The following is a 23,008-nucleotide window of genomic DNA, read 5'->3' as shown; positions in this document are numbered from 1 at the left end:
CTTTCTTCCACACTGCTCTCGTTTCTGCCTGCAAATCCTAGTATTTTATGACTTTGTGTCTCTCTGTATGCAAGACACTGTAGTCAGTGGGTGTAGCGATTTCAATGATCAATGCTACTTTTGTCTTCTTTTCAATGGACCACTATATCTGGTTTTCTCGCATCTGTCTTTTGAACTATTGATAATGGGTGATCCCATGTGTAGACTTCATCATTTTCTATGATGCTTTCTGGCTTGTTTTTCAGCCACTTTAATACATCCCAGTGCAACAGTCTTGCCACATTAGTATGCCTCTGAGTATACAGTCCTTCTGTCACAACCAGCAACAAGGTGTGCGACTGTTTCCAATTCTGTTTTACAAAACCTACATTTGTCTGTTTCTCCCACATGTTCAATGGACTTTGTAAACCAACGTGTACATAGCCCACTGCCTTGGTCATCTATATTAACCTTTCATCTTTTGGTTTGAATTCCCCTCTCCTTAACCATTCTTGCATTCCATCCAGATCAACATGAGGTTCTTCCAGAAGTTTTCTATACTTGCAACTATACTTATGCATTTTCCACATTTCTTGCCTTCTCATCTGATCCTTCACCTTATATTATTTCTTTTGTTTTTGGCGCATTCATTTGCTGCCTGATTTCTATCTACTGGTTTGATTTCCATTCCTGCTTGACACTGATATGCTTCTGCTAGACTAAACAGGGAAGTCATTGTAGATTTATTCTCATCTCTCAAAACTTTCACTATGTTTGGGTCTTGTGAGGTCAGCAGATATGTGTGCAGTCCCATGATTGCAGATCTATACATGTAATCAATTTCAAGGAGGCCCATACCTCCTTCAGAACGGGGAATACAGTGATTTTTATATATCATTTGAAGAGCATGAAGCATCCTTGTTTTCCTATCTAATCTATCCATCATCTTTTGGGGCCAGTCAATCACTCCAAAACTGTAAGTTAGGACAGGCAGAGGAAACTGGATTATAGCTTGAATTTTGTTTCCAGATGTCAACCCTGTTTTCAGAATTAATTTAAGTCTACTAAAATATTCCTAAGTTTTATTCACATTTGTTCATGTTTTATTGTTGATCCTTCATCAAGTCCCAAATACTTACACTCCCTCTTGCTCAAGTTCTTTTATATCACATTTTTGTCCCAAACTGATTCTTGGTGCTGCAGTTTTCCTGCTTTAAAGGTTGCTTTTTCACATTTATCAAGACCAAAAACTTCTGACTACTTGCAGTTGTGCTTTCAGTTCCTCATCTGATGAGCTATGCAGTTTTAAATCATCGATAAAGAGAAGATGAGAAGTCTTTACACTTTGTTGTTTTCTAGTAGCCATTATAGCCATGGCCTAATCTGCTAAGTACACAGCTTATTAAGTTAAGGGCAAGACAGAATAGCAGTGGTGACAGGGAGTCACCCTGGAATATCCCCCTTTGAAGCTTTATCCCTGGAATAACAGTTTGTCCTTTATCATTGCTTAATTGCAAAGTGGTCTGCCACTGTTTCATGGTCATTGTAATGTAATTGATCAGTGTAGGGTGCATCTTATACATTTTTAAGCACCATGGGATACTGTTAAATGCTTTTTCGTAGTCAATCCATGCCATACTTGGATTCTTCCCCTTTTTACAGTTCCCTATTATGACTTTATTTAGCAACAAATGATCCTTTGCTTCACAACTTTCTTTTATTACCCTTTTGTTCTATTGCCATGATCGAATTTTATTCTAAATGACTATCAAGTCTGTCGGCATCAATTCGGTGTACAGTTTATATGTCGTCAGAATATAATTTTTAGGATAACTTGCAGGTTCGCTCTTATGTAAGAGCATTGTTTTTCCTGTTGTTAACCAGGTTGGTGTCTGTTCGGGGTGTGCACATAAATAGTTCTTAGTCATGGCTAAAGCTTTGTGCAAAGATGTTAATACTTTTAGCCAGAAGTTTGGTAATTGCATCTGGGCCTGGGGTTTTCCAATTGGAGGCTTTTCTTAGCTTTATTTCACTCTCTTTGGCCGTTACTTCATCCCATTTAATATCTTGTACCTTTGAAGTTCTTATTCTTTCTTTTACTTCTTCTATCCATTTAGCAGCTTTATGTTCCACAGGATCTTCATAGATATTTCTCCAAACTGTGTCTGTTTCTTCCTTTTTGGGTGGTCTTTCAATTCCTTTTGCCTTGTTTCCCAATTCTCTATAGAACTTTTTGGGGTCATCAATAAATTGCTTATTTTGTACTTTTCATTTACATTTATCTGTCTAACTTCTAAGTTTTTCTGCCTGTGCTGAGATTTTTAGTTTATTTGCAATAGTGCAAGATAGATCCTGATCCGTTATAATACTGCTCATTACTTTTATCACATCTATCTTTATGAGTATCTTTGTTGATCTGTTCCCTCTTCTAACAGTGACACTTCTTGTCTTAATTGCTTTATAGTTTTCTCTATTCAATAATTTCATGATGGTATTCAATTTCTCCCCTTCCTTTCCCTTACTACCCTATGTTCTTGTGGTAGAATTTTATTTGTTATTAATTTAGCTGCACAGTAATATATCCTGTTTACTTTTGTTATATCGCATGGATCTCTATAGACAGTCCTAATTACTGTGCTCATTTGTTTTATCAAACTTCTGACTTTTTGGGTTTTACTGACCTTCTGCAGTCTATTTCTTTCATAGGTTCATAGGGGTGTAGTAGGCTAATGGCTCTGGAGTCTTTACAAGCCTAGCCCATAGAAGTGCCCTGGCATTGTGCTGCCTGACGTTAGTTCCCAGTGCCTCTATCAAGTAGAGTCACTGGAGTGATCCCCAGGGTGAACTTTCTATTTCCATCCACTCATGAAGATTTCTCTTGACGAGGGCCATTGAGGTGCTATGCTTGACATGTATGGGCAGTCTCTGGATTATGAACCTGCCCCCTCCAGCATGTTCTGTTGATTGTGGTAATGAGGTTGAGGTCTCTGGAGCGTGTAGTGCGGAGGGATTGGGATTTCTTTAGATGTAGCATTTCTAACAGAGCTAGGTTAGACATGTCTTTGTAAGTCAAGCAGAGATCACCTCTTAGTAGATGATATGAGACAGAGAATAACTGGAGTTTTTTGTGTCTGTCCATGTAGGACATGTGTTTAAGTTCTAGGATCCTCTTCGTGAGGTACTTTTGTATGTGTCTAATGAGGTACATGCCAAATAGGGCATTATACTCAATGACTGACCTAATGAGGAAATAGTAGAGAGAGATGACCTCTTTCTTCCTGGATGCAAAACCCTTGGTAATGAGATGTGCCACACAGAAGGACTTTCTGAACACAGTGGTAATGTAGTGGTCGAGGGAGAGGTTGCTGTCAACCTGTGAACTCCAGATCTTTTATAACGCCTTCTTTGTTCAGTGGGCTCCCATCGATGTGATAATTAGTGGGGAACTGAGTTTTTCCCAAAGAGGATGACAACGCATTTTTTGGCATTGAGCTTAAGGCCATGGTTTTGACACTAGTCATTGGTCTCAGTGAGGCCTTTCTGTATATGTCTACTTCACTTGGGGGAGTTAATAATGGCTCCCAGTTTGCAGTCGTCTGCGAACTTGGTCAACCAGAGTTCCTCCATGTTGGCCTGCATTTCTGAAAAGTAAATGCCAAACAGAAGAGGACCAAGGACCGATCCCTGTGGGACTCCACTTGTGACTGGTCAGCAGTCTGACTTGGAGTCCACTACTTTCACACTGTGGGTTCTATCTGTGAGTCAATTTGCAACCCGCCTAGTGATATAGGGGTTGATGCCTAGTTTGGTCAGTTTATCAATAATTCCTGAGTGGGGAATGGTATCAAAGGCTTTGGCCAGATCAAGGTAGGCTGTATGAACTGCCTTGCCTTCATCCACAGCTCTGGTGACTGACTCAAAGAAATCAACCAGGTTGAGCAGGCATGATCTACCTTTCACAAAACCAAACTGCGTGGGATCTAGAGTTTGGAGATTCCCTATATCCTTGTTAATTAGGTCCATGATGATGCGCTCCATAGCCTTACATATCAGATTTGTCAGGCTAATGGAGTGATAATTCCCAGGGTCTGTAGTTGCTCCCCCTTTATGGAGAGGGATGACTGTAGCAGTGTGCCATTCGGTAGGGACAAAGCCTGAGGTGAGGCTGTGACTGAACAGGGCACACAGATGTTGTGCAAGTTCAGTTTGTTCATGTAAAACACATCTAGGGATATTGTCAGGTCCCATGGAAGCTATATTCTTGGCCTTAGACATTGCAGCTTTAACCTGTGCTGCAGTAATGCTGGGTACCTGGCATTTTTCCGGTACTGTGACTGGTCCTTTGGGGGAGAGAGAGGTAAAGTTGGCACTGAATCTGTTGGCAATATCTGTTGGCTGAGTAAAGGAGGTACCATTGTGCAGTAACACAGAGCATACCTGGGCATTGCAGTGGAGATTCTTGATGTAACTATAGAAGGCTTATGGTTGTTTTTAGTGTCTGCCGCAATACTGCCTTCACAGCTGGCTTTAGAGGTTTTGATGAGGGATCTCAACTTTTTGTTGATGTGAATAAGGGAGTTTTTCCAGTCTTGGGACTTCACCTTTTTATGCAACAGTTTCTTCTTTCTGTTGTAGAGCTTATTAATGGCATGGGAACACCATATTGGCTTCCTTTTGTTTGGAGGAGAGCATTTTGGTTCTTTTGGGTATGGCTAGTTCCATGCATCTATGTACGTGTCCGTACAGTGCACTGGTATATGGATTCAGCAGTCATGCATCTATTTTCCATTGACATAGGTGCCATGAAGTTAGCCACCTCTGTTTTAGGAGCCCAAAGTCAGCTTTGGAGAAGTTTTTCATAGTGGTTAGCTTTGCGGGTGGTGTGGGTGAGATCCACATCGACATAGACAGTGATAGTCATACTTGTACTTGTTGTGGAGTGACCTGAATGTGTGTGTTGTGTGTCGAAGTCTGGCACCTGATAGACAGCTGACTGTTACCGTCTCCTTATTCAACCTAGCAAGTGGGACATCAGTGTTCCTCACTATCGAGTCACCTATGATTAGTGTATTGGGCAAGCAGTTTTGCCTTAGGGGCTTAGGTTGAGGGCCACACTGTGTAGGTAAGCTATGTGTCTTATGGTTTGTGCTGTGTTGTGGTGGCCGAGTGTATTTCTGCCTTGGAGGTCTCTGCTGTTTGGGTAAATTTCTATTGAGAGCCTCTGCAAAGGTGGGTGTGTGGTTTGTGTTTTTATTTGGGTAGATTTCTATTGAGGGCCTCCGCGAAGGTGGGTGTGTGGTTTGTGTTTTTATGTGAGAGCTGTGATGGTGGGTCTTCTGGAGGGCTATCTGTTGCATGTGGTGTGGTGGAGGTGTTGATCTCCTCCTCCTGACCAGTCTTGGCTTGAGAGTGCATGGCTTCCAATTTGGATAAATAAGTGCATCTATCACAAGTCTGAGTGTTGGGAGGTAAGAGGACAGGGTTGTCTGTGTACACGAGGCAGTTGCTATACTGCCTCACACTGCCCAAGTTCACCAGGTTAATAGGAGAAAGCATGGGGAACTGACCTTTAGACATGCCAGGAGGGATGGTCATTATTACTAAGTACTGGAGCCATTTCCTTATATATTCCTTTTTTAGGAAAAATGTCACTCAAGGTGTCTGAGTCTGTACAAAGCACTGCCAAACACTTGAGGGGAAACAAATAGACCCTGAAAGTTTAAGGATGAAGTATTTTGGCAGATATTCTGAAGTTAGAAAGAAATCAAGCAGTAGCTACTGAAAAATAAAGAATTAGCTTGTCAAGAATGGTGAAAAGAGGGGAGTCGCATGAATGGCTATTGCCTGGCTACTACTAATGCAGGTCTCAGCACAGCTTCACTCTGTTGGGATACAATACTCCTTTGCTTTTTCTCTCACCAGAAGCAAAATGTTAGCAGCAATCCCAAGAAGAGAAACAGGCCACGGTCTATTTGATGATCCACAGTCTTGTCCCAGATGATGCAAGGGTCTGCAGGCTTGTAGCCTTTTTCTGGTAGATGCCTCAAATAGCAACCAGACCAATCAGGTACGTTAAACACAGGCACTCACTCTCAAACCAGAAAGAGTCAGGAATCAATGCACTCTGCTTCTACTCTCACCAGGATCAGAATATAAGCACAGATTCCAAGCTGTCACCTATAAAGCAGTTATTAAGCTTTCTGGTGATCAGCAGTCTCTGGGAAATAATGTAACTGCAATCCACCAGGAGAAAACAGAAGCACTAATCCCAAAATGATTACTGAGAAGCAGAATGTGGCTTCTCCAATAACTGGTGGCCTTGCAATAGATGCTTAAAGGTAAGATGAAAAAATGGTTTAGCCTAAACACTGCAGTGTGCACTAGAGGAGCTAGATGTGAAAGTAGGTAACTTAAGTTTTACCTGTCTAAAGAGTTAAGTTTTAGTGGAGAGTCACTATTTTTAAAACAGCAAGATAGATTGAAAGGTGGTGGTCACTTTTGTATTCTGGTACTATGAAATACAGTAGGATGGATAATAAATTTAAATGGTTGAAGGGGAGTGATTTCACAAAATGATACTTTTGTGCTTACTCACACCAGCCAGTAAAAGCAGAGAGGAAATGAGATATATGGTCAAATTAACATAAGGGACAGGCAACTAGAGAGACAGTGGTGTTTAAGAACACAACAGTAAACGGGTAGGAGGGGGGTGCGAAAAATTTCTGACGGACTCATAAGAGACAGAGCTGTGGTCTCTTTTCAAGTTTTAACATGCAGTTAAAAGCAGAATACAAGTAAAACACAGTGTAAAGAAAACAAATTTCAGTATACAAAATAGAACAAGGCAATAAGTAATACAAAATACAACAAATAAAAAGCAAACTAACCTTTCCCTCACAGTAAACTGTAGCAGAGTCTGGGTGAGCCTTTCCAGTCTTAATTAATTTTTTTATCTATCTCTATTAAATCAAGCAACTCTTCTCTTAGCTCATTTTATTCTACACTGAGGGCACATTTTTATAGGTTCATAGGTTGGTACTAGATACAAGCCTAGCCATAACAATTCCCTGGCTATTTCTTCCCACAGTATTTACTTCCCTGGACCTCTGTCTAGCAGGGTGACTGACATGATACCTGGGGTGAATTTCCCACCTCCCATCCAATCATCAAGGTTCCTTTTGAAGACGGCCAAAGAGGCGCTTTTGACATGTATGGGCAGTCTATTCCAGAGTCTGAGGAGTCTCTGGATCATGAACCTGTTCCTCCAGCATGTTTTGTTCATTGTGATGACAAGGTTTAGATCCCTGGAGCACGTGTCTCTGAGGGATTGGGATTTCTTTAAGTGTAGCATGTCCAACTGCTCTGGGTTTGACATGGCCTTGTATGTTAAGCAGAGATCGCCTCTGAGTAGACGATATGCGACAGAGTATAGGTGGAGTTTTTTTAGACAGTCAACAGAGGGCATCTGCTTTAAGCCTGTGATTCTTTTAGTGAGGTATTTCTGCGGCCTTTCCCATTGTTGCAGATGTCTTGAGAGGTACATACCAAACGGGGCGTTATATTCTATAATGGGTCTAATGAGGGATGAGTACAGTGGGACAATGACCTCCTTTTTTCTGTATGTTGCTCACCATTTCCTGCGGGCATTCTATAGAAAGTTCCATATCATCTTCATGTGGCACATTCTCTTCAGTTTCATCCTGTGTCATCTGTTGCTCTGTCATATGGGAACTCACTGACTCATCACTTCTCAACATTGACTGTGTCAGAGTTGCAACAGTTTCCTGTTCCTTCCCATGCTGTCCAGCTTCATGTGAATGTTTATACTGGTTTCCTGTGGAAAACTCCAAAATATCTTCATATGTCAACTAACCAGTTGCTTCTTGTTCCACTGGTTTCTCCTTAATTTGAATGTCCATGGCTACATCCTGCTGTGGTGCTTTCCAAGTTAGATTTTCTACACCGAATCCTTCACTTTGCAGGTACTCCATAACCTCAGTTTCTATTTTTTTAACTTTTCCATTACTAATCTTCTTTTCTACTTTTCCTCTTTGTCGCCTTATTTTTTTGTATTGTAAGGTTTTCCATGTCTGTATTCCTTCGCCTGCATTTCTCTTCATATATCTTTGGTGCTGCTCTTTTTGTATTGATTAGTTTTGCTTTCTCATTTGCATAAATATTACACCATATTAAATCTCTTTTTCTTGCCCATGTCCATATTTATTCACGTCTCCTGATCTTCCTGTTTCTCCCTACTTTGGGGACTTGTTCCATCATGCTGTGATGTAACCTGTCTTAGACCTTCTGCACCAAATGCTTAACTTCACAGGCATTCCATAACTTCAACTTCTATTTTGCTAATCTTCATTCCCTCTTTGTGATATTATTTTTTTATTGCAAAATTTTCCGTATCTGGATGCATTTGCCTATATTTCTCTTTGAATATCTTTGGGGTTGCCTTTTCTGTATTGATTAATTTGGCTTTTGACTTTGAATAAATATTACACCATATCAAATCTCTCTCTTTCCCATGTTCATATTTCTTTTTTTTATACTTTTCAGAAATCTCTAGGTTTTGTTTATATTTTTGCACTTCCTCAGATGCTTCTTTTTCCAAAAAGATCAAAGTTTCTTGGGCTATATAATGTTTTTCACAAATCTGTTGCATTAGTGAACACACATTTTTATTTGAAGCTTCTGACAGTTTTTCTTGTGGAAGTATTTTTCTTTCCTCTAATTTCTCTCTTAATCTTTTTGTATATCTTCTGTCTGGAAATTCTGGGCTTTTGGCACAATAGTAACAATACATAATTTCTTTCTTATCCTCAATAGTCCACTCTGTTGCCTTTATGGCTCTTCTTTGGCCCATCACTTTTTGAGATTTTTTTGGACTGCTACTTCCTTCTACAATGAGGGGGGGCATCCATCCCAGGTCTGGCCCCATTGTAGGAATTTTTCCATATTTTGAGGATTTTACACTGTCATTTTTTCCAGTCCTGGCACCATTAAGCCTACCAGGATTGGGCACTTTTTTATCCTGGGTCTTGTGCACCCAGCTATCTTTTTTTTATTTTTGACCACTTCTGTCGATGATATATGCTATATAAAATACAGTCTATATATCAAGTGTCATCTTGGTGAGATTTTGTGATAAACAGGGTCCACCTCGTGAAGGTACTCATCAAGACTTGAGGATGAATTCAATTTTATCAATACTACTCTCCTTTGCTTGCTGACTTATCTCTCCATTCAGACCCCATATGGTTGAGTAAGTTTGCCGATGATATCAGAGTGAGTGGTACTGTAAGTAATCTTTAGGATGAAAAGTAATAACAGACATATTTGGATACATTGTTTTACTAGCCTGCTAACAATGGAATGCAGTTTACTACTGACAAATGCAATGCCTTTTATTTTAGGATAAATTAAGTTGGAACAGCCATATGGGCTACATTCCCCATTGCTTGTTAAAGCTAGGTTTGCGAAGGACTTTGGTATCGTTACAGATTCTGCCTTAAACTTTAACAATCATATGATCAGTGTAATAAGGAAATGTTATGGAATTGTAAGCAGATGTTGCTTTCTGAGTTGAGAAGCTAGTGTTTTGATGCCATTATACAAGGCTGCATTTAGACCCATTAAGATGTGCAGCAGGTAAAGGTGATAAAGGATAATGAGGGAAACATACTTACAAGTGAGGAGAGTGTGTTGAGCAGACAGAAAGATTACTTTGAGGGGTTGATGAATGAAGAGAATGAGAGGGAGAGAAGGTTGGATGATGTGGGGATAGTGAATCATGAAGTGCAATGGATTAGCAAGGAGGAAGTAAGGATAGCTATGAAGAGGATGAAGAATGGAAAGACTGTTGGTCCAGATGACATACTTGTGGAAGCATGGAGGTGTTTAGGTGAAATGGCAGTGGAGTTTTTAACCAGATTGTTTAATGAAATTTTGGAAAGTGAGAGGATGCCTGAGGAATGGAGAAAAAGTGTTTTAGTACTGATTTTTCAGAATAAGGGTGATGTGCAGAGCTGTAGTAACTACAGAGTGATTACACTGATCAGTCACAGCATGAAGTTATGGGAAAGAGTAGTGGAAGCTAGGTTAAGAAGGGACATGATGATTAGTGACCAGCAGTATGGTTTCATGCCAGGAATGAGCACTACAGATGCAATGTTTGCTCTGAGAGTGTTGATGGAGAAGTACAGAGAAGGTCAGAAGGAGTTGCATTGTGTTTTTGTAGACTTAGAGGAGTTGTGGTATTGTATGAGGAAGTCGGGAGTGTCAGAGAAGTATGTAAGAGTGGTACAGGATATGTACGAGGGTAGTGTGACAGTGGTGAGGCCTGCGGTGGGAATGACGGATGTGTTTAAGGTGGAGGTGGGATTACATCAAGGATCAGCTCTGAGCCCTTTCTTATTTGCAATGGTGATGGACAGGTTGACAGACGAGATCAGACAGGAGTCCCCGTGGACTATGATGTTTGCAGATGACATTGTGATCTGTAGTGAGAGTAGGGAACAGGTGGAGGAGACCCTGGAAAGGTGGAGATATGCTCTAGAGAGAAGAGGAATGAAGGTCAGCAGAACTAAGACAGAATATGTGTGTGTGAATGAGAGGGAGGATAGAAGAATGGGGAGGATGCAAGGAGTAGAGGTGGCGAAGGTGGATGAGTTTAAATACTTGGGATCAATAGTTCAGGGTAATGTGTGTGGAAGAGAGGTGAAGAAGAGAGTACAGGCAGGATGGAGTGGGTGGAGAACAGTGTCTGGAGTGATTTGAGACAGACGAGTACCATTAAGAGTGAAAGGGAAGGTCTACAAGAGGGTAGTGAGACCAGCTATGTTATATGGGTTGGAGACAGTGGCATTGACAAAAAGGCAGGAGTCAGAGCTGGATGTGACAGAGTTAAAGATGTTAAGATTTGCAATGGGTGTGACGAGGGGGGAAATGATTAGGAATAAGTATATTAGAGTGTCAGCCCAGGTTGTAAAGTTTGGAGACAAAGCCAGAGAGGCAAGATTACATTGGTTTGGACATGTGCTGAGGAGGGATGCTGAGTATATTGGGAAAAAGATACTAAGGATGATGCTACCAGGTAACAGGAAAAGAGGAAGTCCTAAGATAAGGTTTATATTATAGATGTGATGAGAGAGGACATGCAGGTGGTTGGTGTGACAGACCAAGAAGCAGAGGACAGGAAGAAATGGAAAAAGATGATCCGCTGTGGCGACCCCTAACGGGAACAGCCGAAAGAAGATGATGATGATAGAATATTGCAGTTTTTGCACTTATAATAGTTACTAGCTAATGAGACTAGAGTGCATTCAAAAATCATTTACTAGATCTATTGTAGGGATGAGACAGCATCCTTATACACAAAGGCTGAGAAAATTATCACTGTATACTGTAGGATACAGACTAATTTGGGGAGACTTACTATTGCTATTTAAGAGTTGTGTCACTGAGTCACTTAGTGCTACACTGGGTATTAGATTTTTACAATTTAGTCTTAATACCAGGAATTGTGCATATTTGATGGCTTTGGTCAGATAAGCACAAGAACTTGGGGATTTTTTTTCAACAAAAGGGTACAGTGGGCATGGAATTCCTCATCACTCAAAATCAGAAGTTTGGGAAGAATTGAACAATTTAAAAAAGCAGTTGATTTGTAGTTTGGTTATATCTTAGAGCTGGGATTATTGGTAGAAGCTCCTACAGGGGTTCTTGAGTTGTCTCTCCATAACACTGAACACCAAACAGTAACTCTCAAGTCAGAAACACAACTTATGGTAATGCAGAAGCCTTTAAGAGTCGAAGAACTATAATTCAGTGGGTGTTATTCCTGTGCACCAGTTCACAGTGAAACTACTGTTTAGTCTGATAACTGCTCTTTTCTGCTGCTGACTACATTGGATGCCCCAGCACAGTCTACCTTTGATTTAAGACACAGGCTTTATATGACTCTAAAAAAATTAGACAATGTATCTCATCACTGCTTTTCAAGAGAAACTGGAAGAAACACCCAGCTAAGCTTGAGTCTTGACTGTGTAATACCTAAACCTCTTCCAGTGGAAGCCCATGGGATGTATGCAAATGACTCCTTAGGGACATACCAGTGTTTCAGCTACATGGCTTTCAATATTTTTGGGGACAATCAGAAAAACCTGCAAGAAAGACAAAGCCAAGCTAGAGTCTTCACTGTGTAATACATTAAACTTCCTGTACAGGAGGCCCATGGGATACATGCCAATGACCCCTTAAGAAAATTTCAGCCAAAGCTTTTGACTTTTTACTTTTTAAATCTTTTTGAACACAGTCAAATAAAGCCAAACCCCACTAGATGTACACATACCGTGTTTTGGTTTTTTCTTACCTTGTCAGTATAGCATAAGCGGATTGTTTTGCTATAATTTAGAGCTTAAAATCAAACCTGATGTAGATAAACATCAGGGTACCTGCAAAAATGTTCCAATTAGCATCCAAACCAAGGGGTGAAAGATCACGCAGATGAACCTTTCTAAAAAAAACTGCAAGAAAGACCCAGGCAAGCTACAGGCTTCACTGTGTAATACTTTAAATATCCTGTAGCAGAGGCCTATGGGATATATGCCAATGACATCTTAAAGACATACCAGTGTTTCAGATACATGGCTTCTGAATGCCCATGACTTTTTACTTTTTGAATAATTTTGGGTATGGTCAGTCCAATAAAGTCAATCCCCACTAGCTGCAGATGCAACATGTTTTGGCCTTTTCCTGACCTCTTCAGTACAGCATTATCCTAACATTTATGGTCATCAGGCTTGATTTTAAGCTCTGTATTCATAAAGTATAACCAAACAATCCACTTATTCTGTGCTAAAGATGTGCCTTTGGTTTTGGTCTTGATCTTTATTTTTTAAACCATGTCTCACATTTAGGGCAAAAGTAAAATGGTATGCCACCTATGACCACAAAGCATCTCAAGAAGGCTATTTCAAGCATACATTTGCTTAGTTAGTCAAAATGTAGCAAATAACCCTATTCAGCAATACTTTTTACTTCATCTTGTAGTAGTTACATTGAATGGTTTACATCCTAACGATCTTGTATGTTAGTATATATATATATATATATATATATATATATATATATATCCACATCCTCTAAATCTAACCTTCAAGAACAACCAGAAAAATATTCAAATGCAGCATAACCATCTTGGAATTCTGTTACCTGATTGTGCTGACTGGCACAGCACGAGCTGCAAGAGACTCTGGAATACATGACTCCTCCTGACATTCCTTGATGAGGGTCTCTCTAATTCCCATTCCCGAAGCAAGTCCTCCTGCTGCCTATGAAGCATAGAAAAGAAGCCTTTGTTTATCTGGAATTTGCACATTCATAATAGTCTAGTACAGTCGCATTGAGAATGTTTTGATTTCTTGAATATTAGTTCCACAAGGCACAACGTGTACACAGTTTGCAGTATAATACAAACAAGACAATACGTGTAAGCAACTATCTTGAGAGATTTTTTAAATTTCAGAGGTACATGATACAGCATAAATACCAAAAGCGCTGCTCCAGGAGATCAAAGTGACTTATTTCTCACACAGGGAGTGTTTAAAAAGCTATAGCTGAAAGCACGAGAATACATGTATGCAACTATCTTGAGAGATTTTTTTTTTAAACTTCATAGGGTACATGATACAGCATAAATGCCATAAGTGCTGCTCCAAGAGATCAAAGTGATTATTTCCCTAGAAACACTAGAGAGAGTGTTTAAAAACCTATTATGTTGATAGATGAAAGCACTTACAACATGTCAGTGTAATTAATACTTTTTAGTGACTGTCAACCATGAAGTAATACACTGCTGTAGTTTCCCAAAAATACCTCAAAATGATTTAAAACAAGAAGGGTCACCAACTACTATAAAACAATGCATATTATCAGGTATCAGGGCGGGCCTTAGGCCAATTGGACCAATTTGGCACAACAGGGCCCCACTCTTTCAGGCCCCCCTTAGGCTATGACAAGATCATTATGCCTTATATAAACCAGAAATTTGCCTAAGAGACTCTACTGTAAAGTGCAAGTCATTTTCCTACTTTAGTCTTCCTTCCATAGTACTTACAAGTCCAGTATTATTAGTAAGCCTCATGCTTCTTGTATGCCTTATGTGTTAGCTGCTCACACTCCCATGGTAATCACTTGCTGTTGTTGGGTGCTCAACAGGGATTAACCATATGGTTTTGTGCACCACTCCAGTTACTGTATCAGAAGATAAGACCGGACTTATTTTGAAGACTGATAAAAGGGTATTTTTTCTTTTGTTGATATGTGGTTTATGAATGATTTTTAATGAATAAAGTTACAGTAAATAACTGTGGAATAGTCAATTAGCTTCAGACAGTTTGAAAAAAACACTAGTAAGCATAAAACATGCAGATACTGTGATGAGAGGTAACTTCTGATCACTGAGACTTGAGACAGAATGTTACCAATTCAGCAGTATGGCACAGAAATGCTTGCTGCAGTCACAGATAGGAGCAAAATAATCCCAGAGAAGTAAAACATGAGGTATATGTACTGAGTGGTGGGAGACAGAAGTGGATAGAAACATGATTCACTTTGCTGAAAGTATTAAAACAGAAACACAGTGGAAAGCAACCAAATAAACAATAAACTTTACTCACTATCAATGCAAAGGTGGCAGTGGCTCACCTAGTATACTAGACACCCAGAGCAGATATTTAGTTTTAAGTTGTTTTTAGTTGTTGTTTGTCTTTCGGCTTTTTCCCGGTAAGGGGTCGCCACAGCGGAACTCCGGTCCGCTAATGATTGGCAGTAGATTTTTACGAAACGCCGAGGTGCAAGCTCGACGCCCAACCTTCAACGAAGAAACATCCATTTACACACGCATGTCTTTCGAACGCTACCCAAGTAATAATCATGAAATTAAACAAAATAATGGCTGGCAAGGAGCGCGCTAGCAGCAGTGATCTAATCCCCAAAATACTCAGCCATCCTACAGGAAGGCTTGTCCCAAACAAATAACTTGTTCCAGAATCAAGGACTAAAGCTAAATGTCAAAAATGCATTATCATCTCCTTTGGAAAATTGAGTACAACACTGACAACACACCCCTAACAGCTGACTCAGTAGTTCAGGATTTTGTAACTTATGTGGACAGTTGACCCCAAATTATATTAGGAACAAATGAACATGAAGCAAACTTAGGGAAATTCTGCAAAATCGGGAACAGTTTCAACTTGGTTTTACAAATACAGCATTCGGAGAGAGATAGAGAGCAAAGATAGCAGTGTACTTCATGAAAATGCACACTAATCATGTAAAGGCAGACTACAAACTCACTCCAAACAATGAGAAAAAGGTGCTAAGGGAGTCAACCTCCAACCAAAATGTCACCAGAAAAGCACATCTGTGCCAAAATGAGTAGTGTAAACACCACACAAGTTTATTAATCAAAACGACAGCACAACCAATAACCACACAAAATGCTTTAACTGTATCACCATGTTTTTCGTTCTCACTTGAACTTCATCAGATGCAGAACAGTTAATGCAAATTAATTACAGCTTAATATACCCAGTTTAAAAATGAATTATCCAATCCAAACCATTTCAGCAGATCCTATTACATATTCATAAGGACCTGTTGCCTAACCTATAAATATTCATGAAAACATTTATCATAAAATGCCTGAACTTTAACTTTAGACTATAAGCTAAGCTAACAACATGAGAGTAACTGACAGACCAAACATATTAAGCAAATACAAGAACATTCAGTAGAAGTGGAGACACCTTCAAATATGTTTCATACAATATTCCAATTTCAACAAATGCACACTAACCATGAATATCAGAGTTTAAACTAAGCACCATCAACACAGCTAGTTACCTCTGTCCCAAGAAAAAAAAAGCATAAATGCTCCAATTTATTTTGCACAAGTGCGCACTAGCCAACCCTTAATACCAGACTTTAAGCTGAGTAAATAAAGAAGATAAGTTCCCATAGCACAGCTAGCCACCCCCCAAAAAATTTTCAATTTAATGCACCACCCCAAAAAAATTTCAATTTAATGCACCCCCCCCAAAAAAAATTTCAATTTATTTCACACAAATGTACACTAGCCAGCCTTTAAAATAATATGAAAAGGACATAGTTACTGCCAACCCCCCCAAAAAAAACATAAATATTCAGATTTAGTCACGCAAATGCAACTTAACGGTGCAATTTAAACCAGTCAAGTGAAAAGGACACGTTACTTCCACCCACAGCACAGCTGGCCAACCCCCCCCCCCAAAAAAAAGGGATAAAAATATTCCAATTTATTAACACAAATATTCACTTGCCAACAATAATGGAAGAATTTAAGCTGAGCAAATGAAAGGGATAGTTACTTTAATCCACAGCCCAGCTAGCTACCCTCCACCCCACCAAAACAAAGAGGGCTGAAGAGTAAAATGAAAATAAAACAAAAAACAACCACCCCATAAATATCCAAAAAATATACAACAATGTGCATGAACACACACACACACACGTCAAAGTTAAACATTTAAGCAAACGCAAACATGCACACTAGCCTAGCCACCACCCCTTCCCCCAAAAAAAAAAAAAAAAAAAAAAATTTGGTTATATTCACATTACAAAAAATGTTAACCTTCAGTCCGGTAGTCTATGATGTCCTCGCTGATTCACTTGCTATGATTAATCCAGTTCGCTGGGTTCAAAAAAACTCCACTGCAAAACTCTCTATTGCATTGTACTACTGTACAACTAGAAGGTTGCTGTTAATTTTGAAAATAACGGCGGTTCTCTCCAGTCTAGGGGATGTAGTTCCTTGCAAGTTTCCTCCAATTTTGTACCATGTTTTCAAGCATGGATGCATAGACATATGGATGCACGCAAGAGGAAGAAACAGAGCGTTTACTTTAAAGTCAGAGCATGGTCAAATGGGACCGTAGGCAGGGTAATGGATTGGGTCCTCCTCTCTCTCTCTCTCATACACACACACACACACACACACACACACACACACACACACACACACACACACCAACCCCCCCCGCAGACATTCCAGTGCCCCACTACTTAGCTATTTCTCCCCAGTTACCATAAACACCGTTCAATCCTTTCAGTGTACACACTATTTTCTTCTTTACTTCTACAGTGATTACAGATATTTGGATTTAATTTAAAACTTTTATTTCAAATTTTATAGCAGAAACACTGACAAACATTTGCTACACAAAACAATGCAATGTCACAACGAATTAATAGTAAACTTCTCTGCCCTAAAGTCACATTTATTGAAACGGCACCAAAACCCACATTCAAAGAAAATGCATCTGACCAGTGGCAGATAAAGTTTATCTTTGGGCTGTTTTCAAACCATAGGCCCCTTGCACACATTTTCAGAACCATGCATACATGCATAAGTTCTTTGATCCACTTTCCTGATCATATTAAATTATATTCCTTGAATAATACAGTATCACTTGTTAGAGTGTGTTTTCAATTTGTAGTTTTGATTTTCAATTTGTAGTTTTGAACATTTTTTTCTAGTAAGCAATGAAACAAAACATATGACCCAATAATGACAGTACTTCCCATTTCAGAACATTTCAACCATAAAAGTCCACTCAAACGCCATTACAATCCACCAATAAAGTCAATATATACATTCTCTGCAGAAGTAAAAGTCACCTGCATAATTCCACATTAAAGAGATCTATAACTAATGAAGAAGTTTCTGCTAGCAAACAACTTTATATTTCAGTGTTTCATCTACAAATTTCGTGCCTGCTGCCCTTGGAGAATAAATTGCTTATGTTACATTAAAAAAAAAATGGTAAGCTGGTAATATCGCAACAGGGAATGGATGGCAAACCAACATCAGGTTCATAGTTACTAGGCATCTCATCCAAAGGAAGACACACTCAGGACTGCAGCACCGCCCTTAAAGTACAACACAGTATCAGCAATCCATCTACGTGCTGTGTGAGTAGCATAGCCTTCTGCATGAAAAGCATAAATGCCACCTGTTATTCCATGACCATTTGCTAAGCAAAACAGATGCGTACTGAAAACAGACTACAGACTTAGCATGAGCAGCACTCTTTCCTTGAAGCTCACAATTCCTTGAAAATGCACTGAAGCTTACAATTCCTTGCAAACGTACTGAGACTCAGTTCCTTGCAAACTCTCCAAAACTCGTTCTTTACTAGTTTGGTAGTTGATGTAGAGGATTCAGGCTCTTATCTCTTGTAAAAGGGTTTTAGCCTAAGGAAATTTACAAACCTGCACAGCAGTCAGCTGTTCAGATTTTCATAGAATGTCTAGATTTTGTTCTCGCGGTGTTTTGGTCTGTTCCTCATAAAATGTGTGGTTTTCTGGTAAATCACTGAGGATTGAAGTTTCTAAATAATGGCATACATTTAGTTTCACACTTAATATTGTTCAGAAAATGCATGCTAACACACATTCTGTTATTCTAGCAACTAAGTTTATATGAGCAACATTTAAAATCAGTCCCCATTTTGGGTTTTTTGTCCTCACATTATTTTAGGCTTTGTCCAGACCTGAGAGGTATGCTAACCTGACACACAAGCACACACATCTTGTATTTAATTCCATATGGAATTTTGAAAAGGAATATGCAACAGGTGCATTATGAGGAACATGGAAAAAGAGTATACAACAGGTGCATGTGTGGATGCAAAGATAGAGGGTGCTCTTAAAGGATAAGGCTTTTGTTTTAGTTTAAGCTTTTCGTGTTTAAAACATGAAAAGTTTTTACAAGGCAAGGCTGCACTCCCTCACTCTTTGCACCTGAAGTGGATCACAGCCTCGGTCTTGCATTAGTACACCTTTGAACAGTGGTAATGAAAGAGCAATCCCGCAGAGAAGTATTTGTGAGGATAATATACAGAATAAATTAACTCAATCTTAAGTAGACAAGATATAAGAATTCAGTCAGTAAAATAAGTAGTAAAAGAGTTAAGAAGAGTATCTGTACACTGTCATAACATCAGATAATAAAACGTTTCCAGAGAGAAAATAATATACAAAAAAAAGAATTTACAGTATGTACAACTGATGGGCATGGGATGTGAAGGACAGTAAGGCATGAGTCAAATGAGGGAAGGACATGAAAGGGAGAAAGACATAAAAGACGTAAAAATAAAATAAAATTAAATTAAAGTGTGCCGCTATCACCTACCCAGGTTCAGGCGATCCAGGGAATACTACACAGTTTGGCAACATGTTTACTGGTATGTTAGGGTGCATCCCTCTAATGACACACCATGTAGACAGAGAACTTCAGTGTCCCATCAAACAGACCCCTTATAGTATGCCTGAGTGAGTTAAGCAGACCCTCAGAGACACTACAGGACATTTCGGATCGGGGTGTGTGTGTGTGTGTGTGTGTGTGTGTGTGTGTGTGTGTGTGTGTGTGCGTGTGTGTGTGCGTGTGTGTGTGCGTGTGTGTGTGTGTGTGCGCGTGTGTGTGTGTGATCCAATACTCCATTTTTTTACTTCAGTTTTAATATCTTAAGACAAAATTTAGGCTAATAAAAATATTGTTTTAATACACAGTAAAAGCATTAATTTCTGATATCTAATCTAAAATAGCCTTAAGTTCAAGAAGCCAGCAAATGGAGGTAGAGGTGGAATAGTAAATGAGTGACCAGATGAGGGGCACCACAAAGGTCAGCCCTGCAAATAATGCAAAAAAAAAAAAAAGAATAAGGAATGAAAGCCAAAAGTATTACCATTTCACACACTAATCTATCATTTTGTTAAATGCTAAAAGAAAGGAAGGCGGCTACATTCCAACAAGAAGTGACTCGGGGTAAAAAAGCTGAAGTATGGCAATGTCTGAGGGCTTCACTGAGCTCACTGCCTCAGAAGTTGGTTTTAATTTAAAAAATTATCTGAAGTGACATTTTTACATGGAAAATATCTGCCTGATCTGCCTGTCAGCAATAAAATTAGAAAACATTAGTTTACCAAAAGATAACTGAGGGTACAACACGTAACTGTAACTAACGCCAAAAACCCACAGAAAAAACCACGATCCACACTGTGTTGTAAATCCAAGAACCGAATGTTCTTTAATACAAATAAACTTCTGTACAATCAATAGTTGAGCACTTTCATGTAAATAATACACTTCTTCAGAACAAGATAAAAAGCTAGAGAAACAGTTTTAACGGAAAAAAACCGCCAAAATTAATTAGTAAATGCAACGCCCTTTCCTTTTTAAAAAAACAGTGTACAAATGCACTAAAAAAACTCATAATGCTATCTAACCCTAAATACATCAACAATTCCTATGCATTTAATGTTTAAAATAAGTAAGTCAGTTAAAAACAACATTTAAAACTTAGTATATGACAAGGTAGATTAAAAATGTACCACATCAGTGTAAATCAAAAGAAGAAAACTGTTGAACAATAATACAACGTTCCTATGCAAAGAAACCCAAAATGGGGGAAATAAGGTACCAAACCTAGAATAATGTTAAAAATACTTCAAAAGTTAATTAAATAAATAACAATTTGCAATAATAAGATTGATGTATACTCCAGTATAACAATACAACCTGTGCTTTCTTCCAGTAATTTCTGTTTCCAGAAATAATAAGTTGTGTTTAACCCCAAACGAAAAATATTGTGTAGAATGGGAGTATGATTTTTTACAAAAAAACTTATGAAACTGTAAATATCGAACATTCCTAATCAGTGGCTTAGTGGGAATCATCTCATTAAGACCTGGAAAGCTGGCTGCTTTCAACTTGAGTTGCCATTTAATTTCCTTCTCTCCCACAATACTCTTAATGTCACCACCTCTGGGATTCGCCCTTACGGTTTCCAAAATTGCAAATTTAAACTTGTCGCAAGTGTTGCTGTTGGTAATGTGTCGAAATAAAGCGTTGTTGACATCTTTTTTCCTCATATAATATGTATGGTCATATATCCTGTTTTTTAGTTGCCTGTCAGTTTTCCCGACATAAAAACAGGGACATGTGCAACACATTGCTAAATAAACCAAATGGCTTGACTGGCAGTTCCCATTAGCAAACCTAATTTTATTCCTGTTAACATTTTTGAGAATGCAACAGTCATCCTCAAATATAAAGGCACATTGGGAACAACGACCACATTTCTTTGTTCCACCACTCTTGTTGTTAATATTCAAGGCTTGTCTGTTGGCCTTCAGTTCAATAAGATTTTTAATGTTGGGCCCTGTTTTATACACAAATGTAGGCCTATCACAAACATATTCTTTAATGGTCTCATCACTAGTGATAATGTTCCAGTTGGTGGTGACAATATCTTTAACATAGCCAACATGTTTACCATATTTAAGGATGAAAGATTTAGAATACTGCCCATCACTTTTGCTGTTATCTGATGGGACCTTAGAGTAGTTATTACCCTTGGATTTGGTACTCGTACCAAGTGGGACAGGCCCCTTCCCTAACAGTTCATAGGTTCATAGGTTCATACTAGGCTATCTGCCCGAGGGCATTTATAAGCCTAGCCCATTGTTTTGTGGCTTACGCCACCCCTTTAGTATGGGGAACTATACCCATTATTTTGCTGTGCCTCTGTCGAGCAGTGACACTGAGGTAATTCCTGGGGTATATCTGCGATCTCCCATCCATTGGTCAAGATTTCTCTTGAACAAGGCCAGCGAGGTGCTCTGCCTCACATGTACCGGGATTTTGTTCCACAGCATAGGAGTCTTTGGGTGATGAATCTATCCCTCCAGCACGTCCTATTAATAGCCGTGTCGAGGTTTAAGTCTCCCGCCCTTGTGGCTCTGATGGATCTAGATTTTTTGAGGTGAAGCATATTCATCAAATCTGGGTTTGACATGGCCTTGTATGTTAGGCAAAGGTCACCTCTGAGCAAGCGGTGGCGACTGAATAGAGCTGGAATTCTTTCAGTCGGGCAGCATAGGACAGATTTTTGAGACCCTTTATCCTTTTGGTGAGGAACTTTTGTGGCCTCTCCAGCTGCTGCAAGTGTCGGGTCAGATACATTCGAATGGGGCATTGTACTCAATCATTGGTCTGATGAGTGATGAGTAAAGGGAGACTATGACCTCCCTTGATCTAGATGAGAATCCCTTCATGATAAGGTGGGCAATGTAGAAGGACTTCCTAACTACTTTAGCTACATGGGTGTCGAATGACAGACTACTATCAACCTGGGTCCCCAGGTCCCTGATAACTTCTTCTGTGCTCAGTGGATTGCCACCTATTTGGTAGCTAGGGGTAACCTTGTTTTTCCCGAAGGGTATGACTATGCATTTTTGGCATTTAACTTTAGGCCGTGGCTCTGGCACCAGTTATCCGTTTCTGTGAGACCCTTCTGAAGGATATCTGTGTCAGATGTGTTTTCTACTATGGCGCCCAGTTTGCAGTCATCTGCAAACTTTGTCAGCCATAACCCTCCTGTGTTTGCTTGTACTTGGAAAAGTAGATGCCAAACAAGAGTGGGCCCAGGACTGAGCCCTGTGGGACACCACTTGTGACAGGCTTTGAGTCTGACATGGCGCCAGCAACTCTGACCCTGTGGGTTCTGTCACTCAGCCAGTTTGCAACCCATCTTGTGATGTATGGGTTAACATTTAAGCTGATGAGTTTTTCAATGATACCCGAGTGGGGTATTGTATCGAAGGCCTTAGCCAGATCGAGGTAGGCTGTATGGACTGCCTTTCCCTCATCAATGGCTTTGGTGACTGTTTCAAAAGTCAACCAAGTTTAAAAGGCATGATCTGCCTTTGACAAAGCCAAACTGGGTTGGATCCAAAGTCTGCAAATTCCCTATGTCTTTATTTATGAGGTCCATTATGATCCTCTCCATGGCTTTGCAGATAAGGCTTGTCAAGCTAATGGGCGGTAATTTCCAGGGTCTGTGGAGGCACCGCCTTTGTGAAGTGGGACCACAGTTGCAGTGCGCCACTCCTGGGTGTATCCAGAGGTAAGACTTTGATT

General features: G+C 39.6%; 1 protein-coding gene across 1 annotated transcript in view; it reads right to left on the bottom strand.

The window, feature by feature from the left end:
• LOC122809320 (nudix hydrolase 20, chloroplastic-like) overlaps positions 1 to 23,008 on the bottom strand; it is a 566,695-nt gene that overhangs the window by 273,373 nt on the left and 270,314 nt on the right. The window contains exon 5 of the mRNA XM_044080720.1: positions 13,198 to 13,316. Coding sequence (XP_043936655.1) covers positions 13,198 to 13,316 — 119 coding nt within the window. The remainder of the gene's footprint in view (positions 1 to 13,197; positions 13,317 to 23,008) is intronic.

This window comes from Protopterus annectens, chromosome 8.part0 (genome assembly GCF_019279795.1).
Source record: "Protopterus annectens isolate FY-2018-M chromosome 8.part0, PAN1.0, whole genome shotgun sequence".
Classification (NCBI taxonomy): Eukaryota; Metazoa; Chordata; order Ceratodontiformes; family Protopteridae; genus Protopterus; species Protopterus annectens.
Note: the sequence above shows the minus strand (reverse complement) of the source record. Positions and strands in the feature narration are given on the sequence as shown.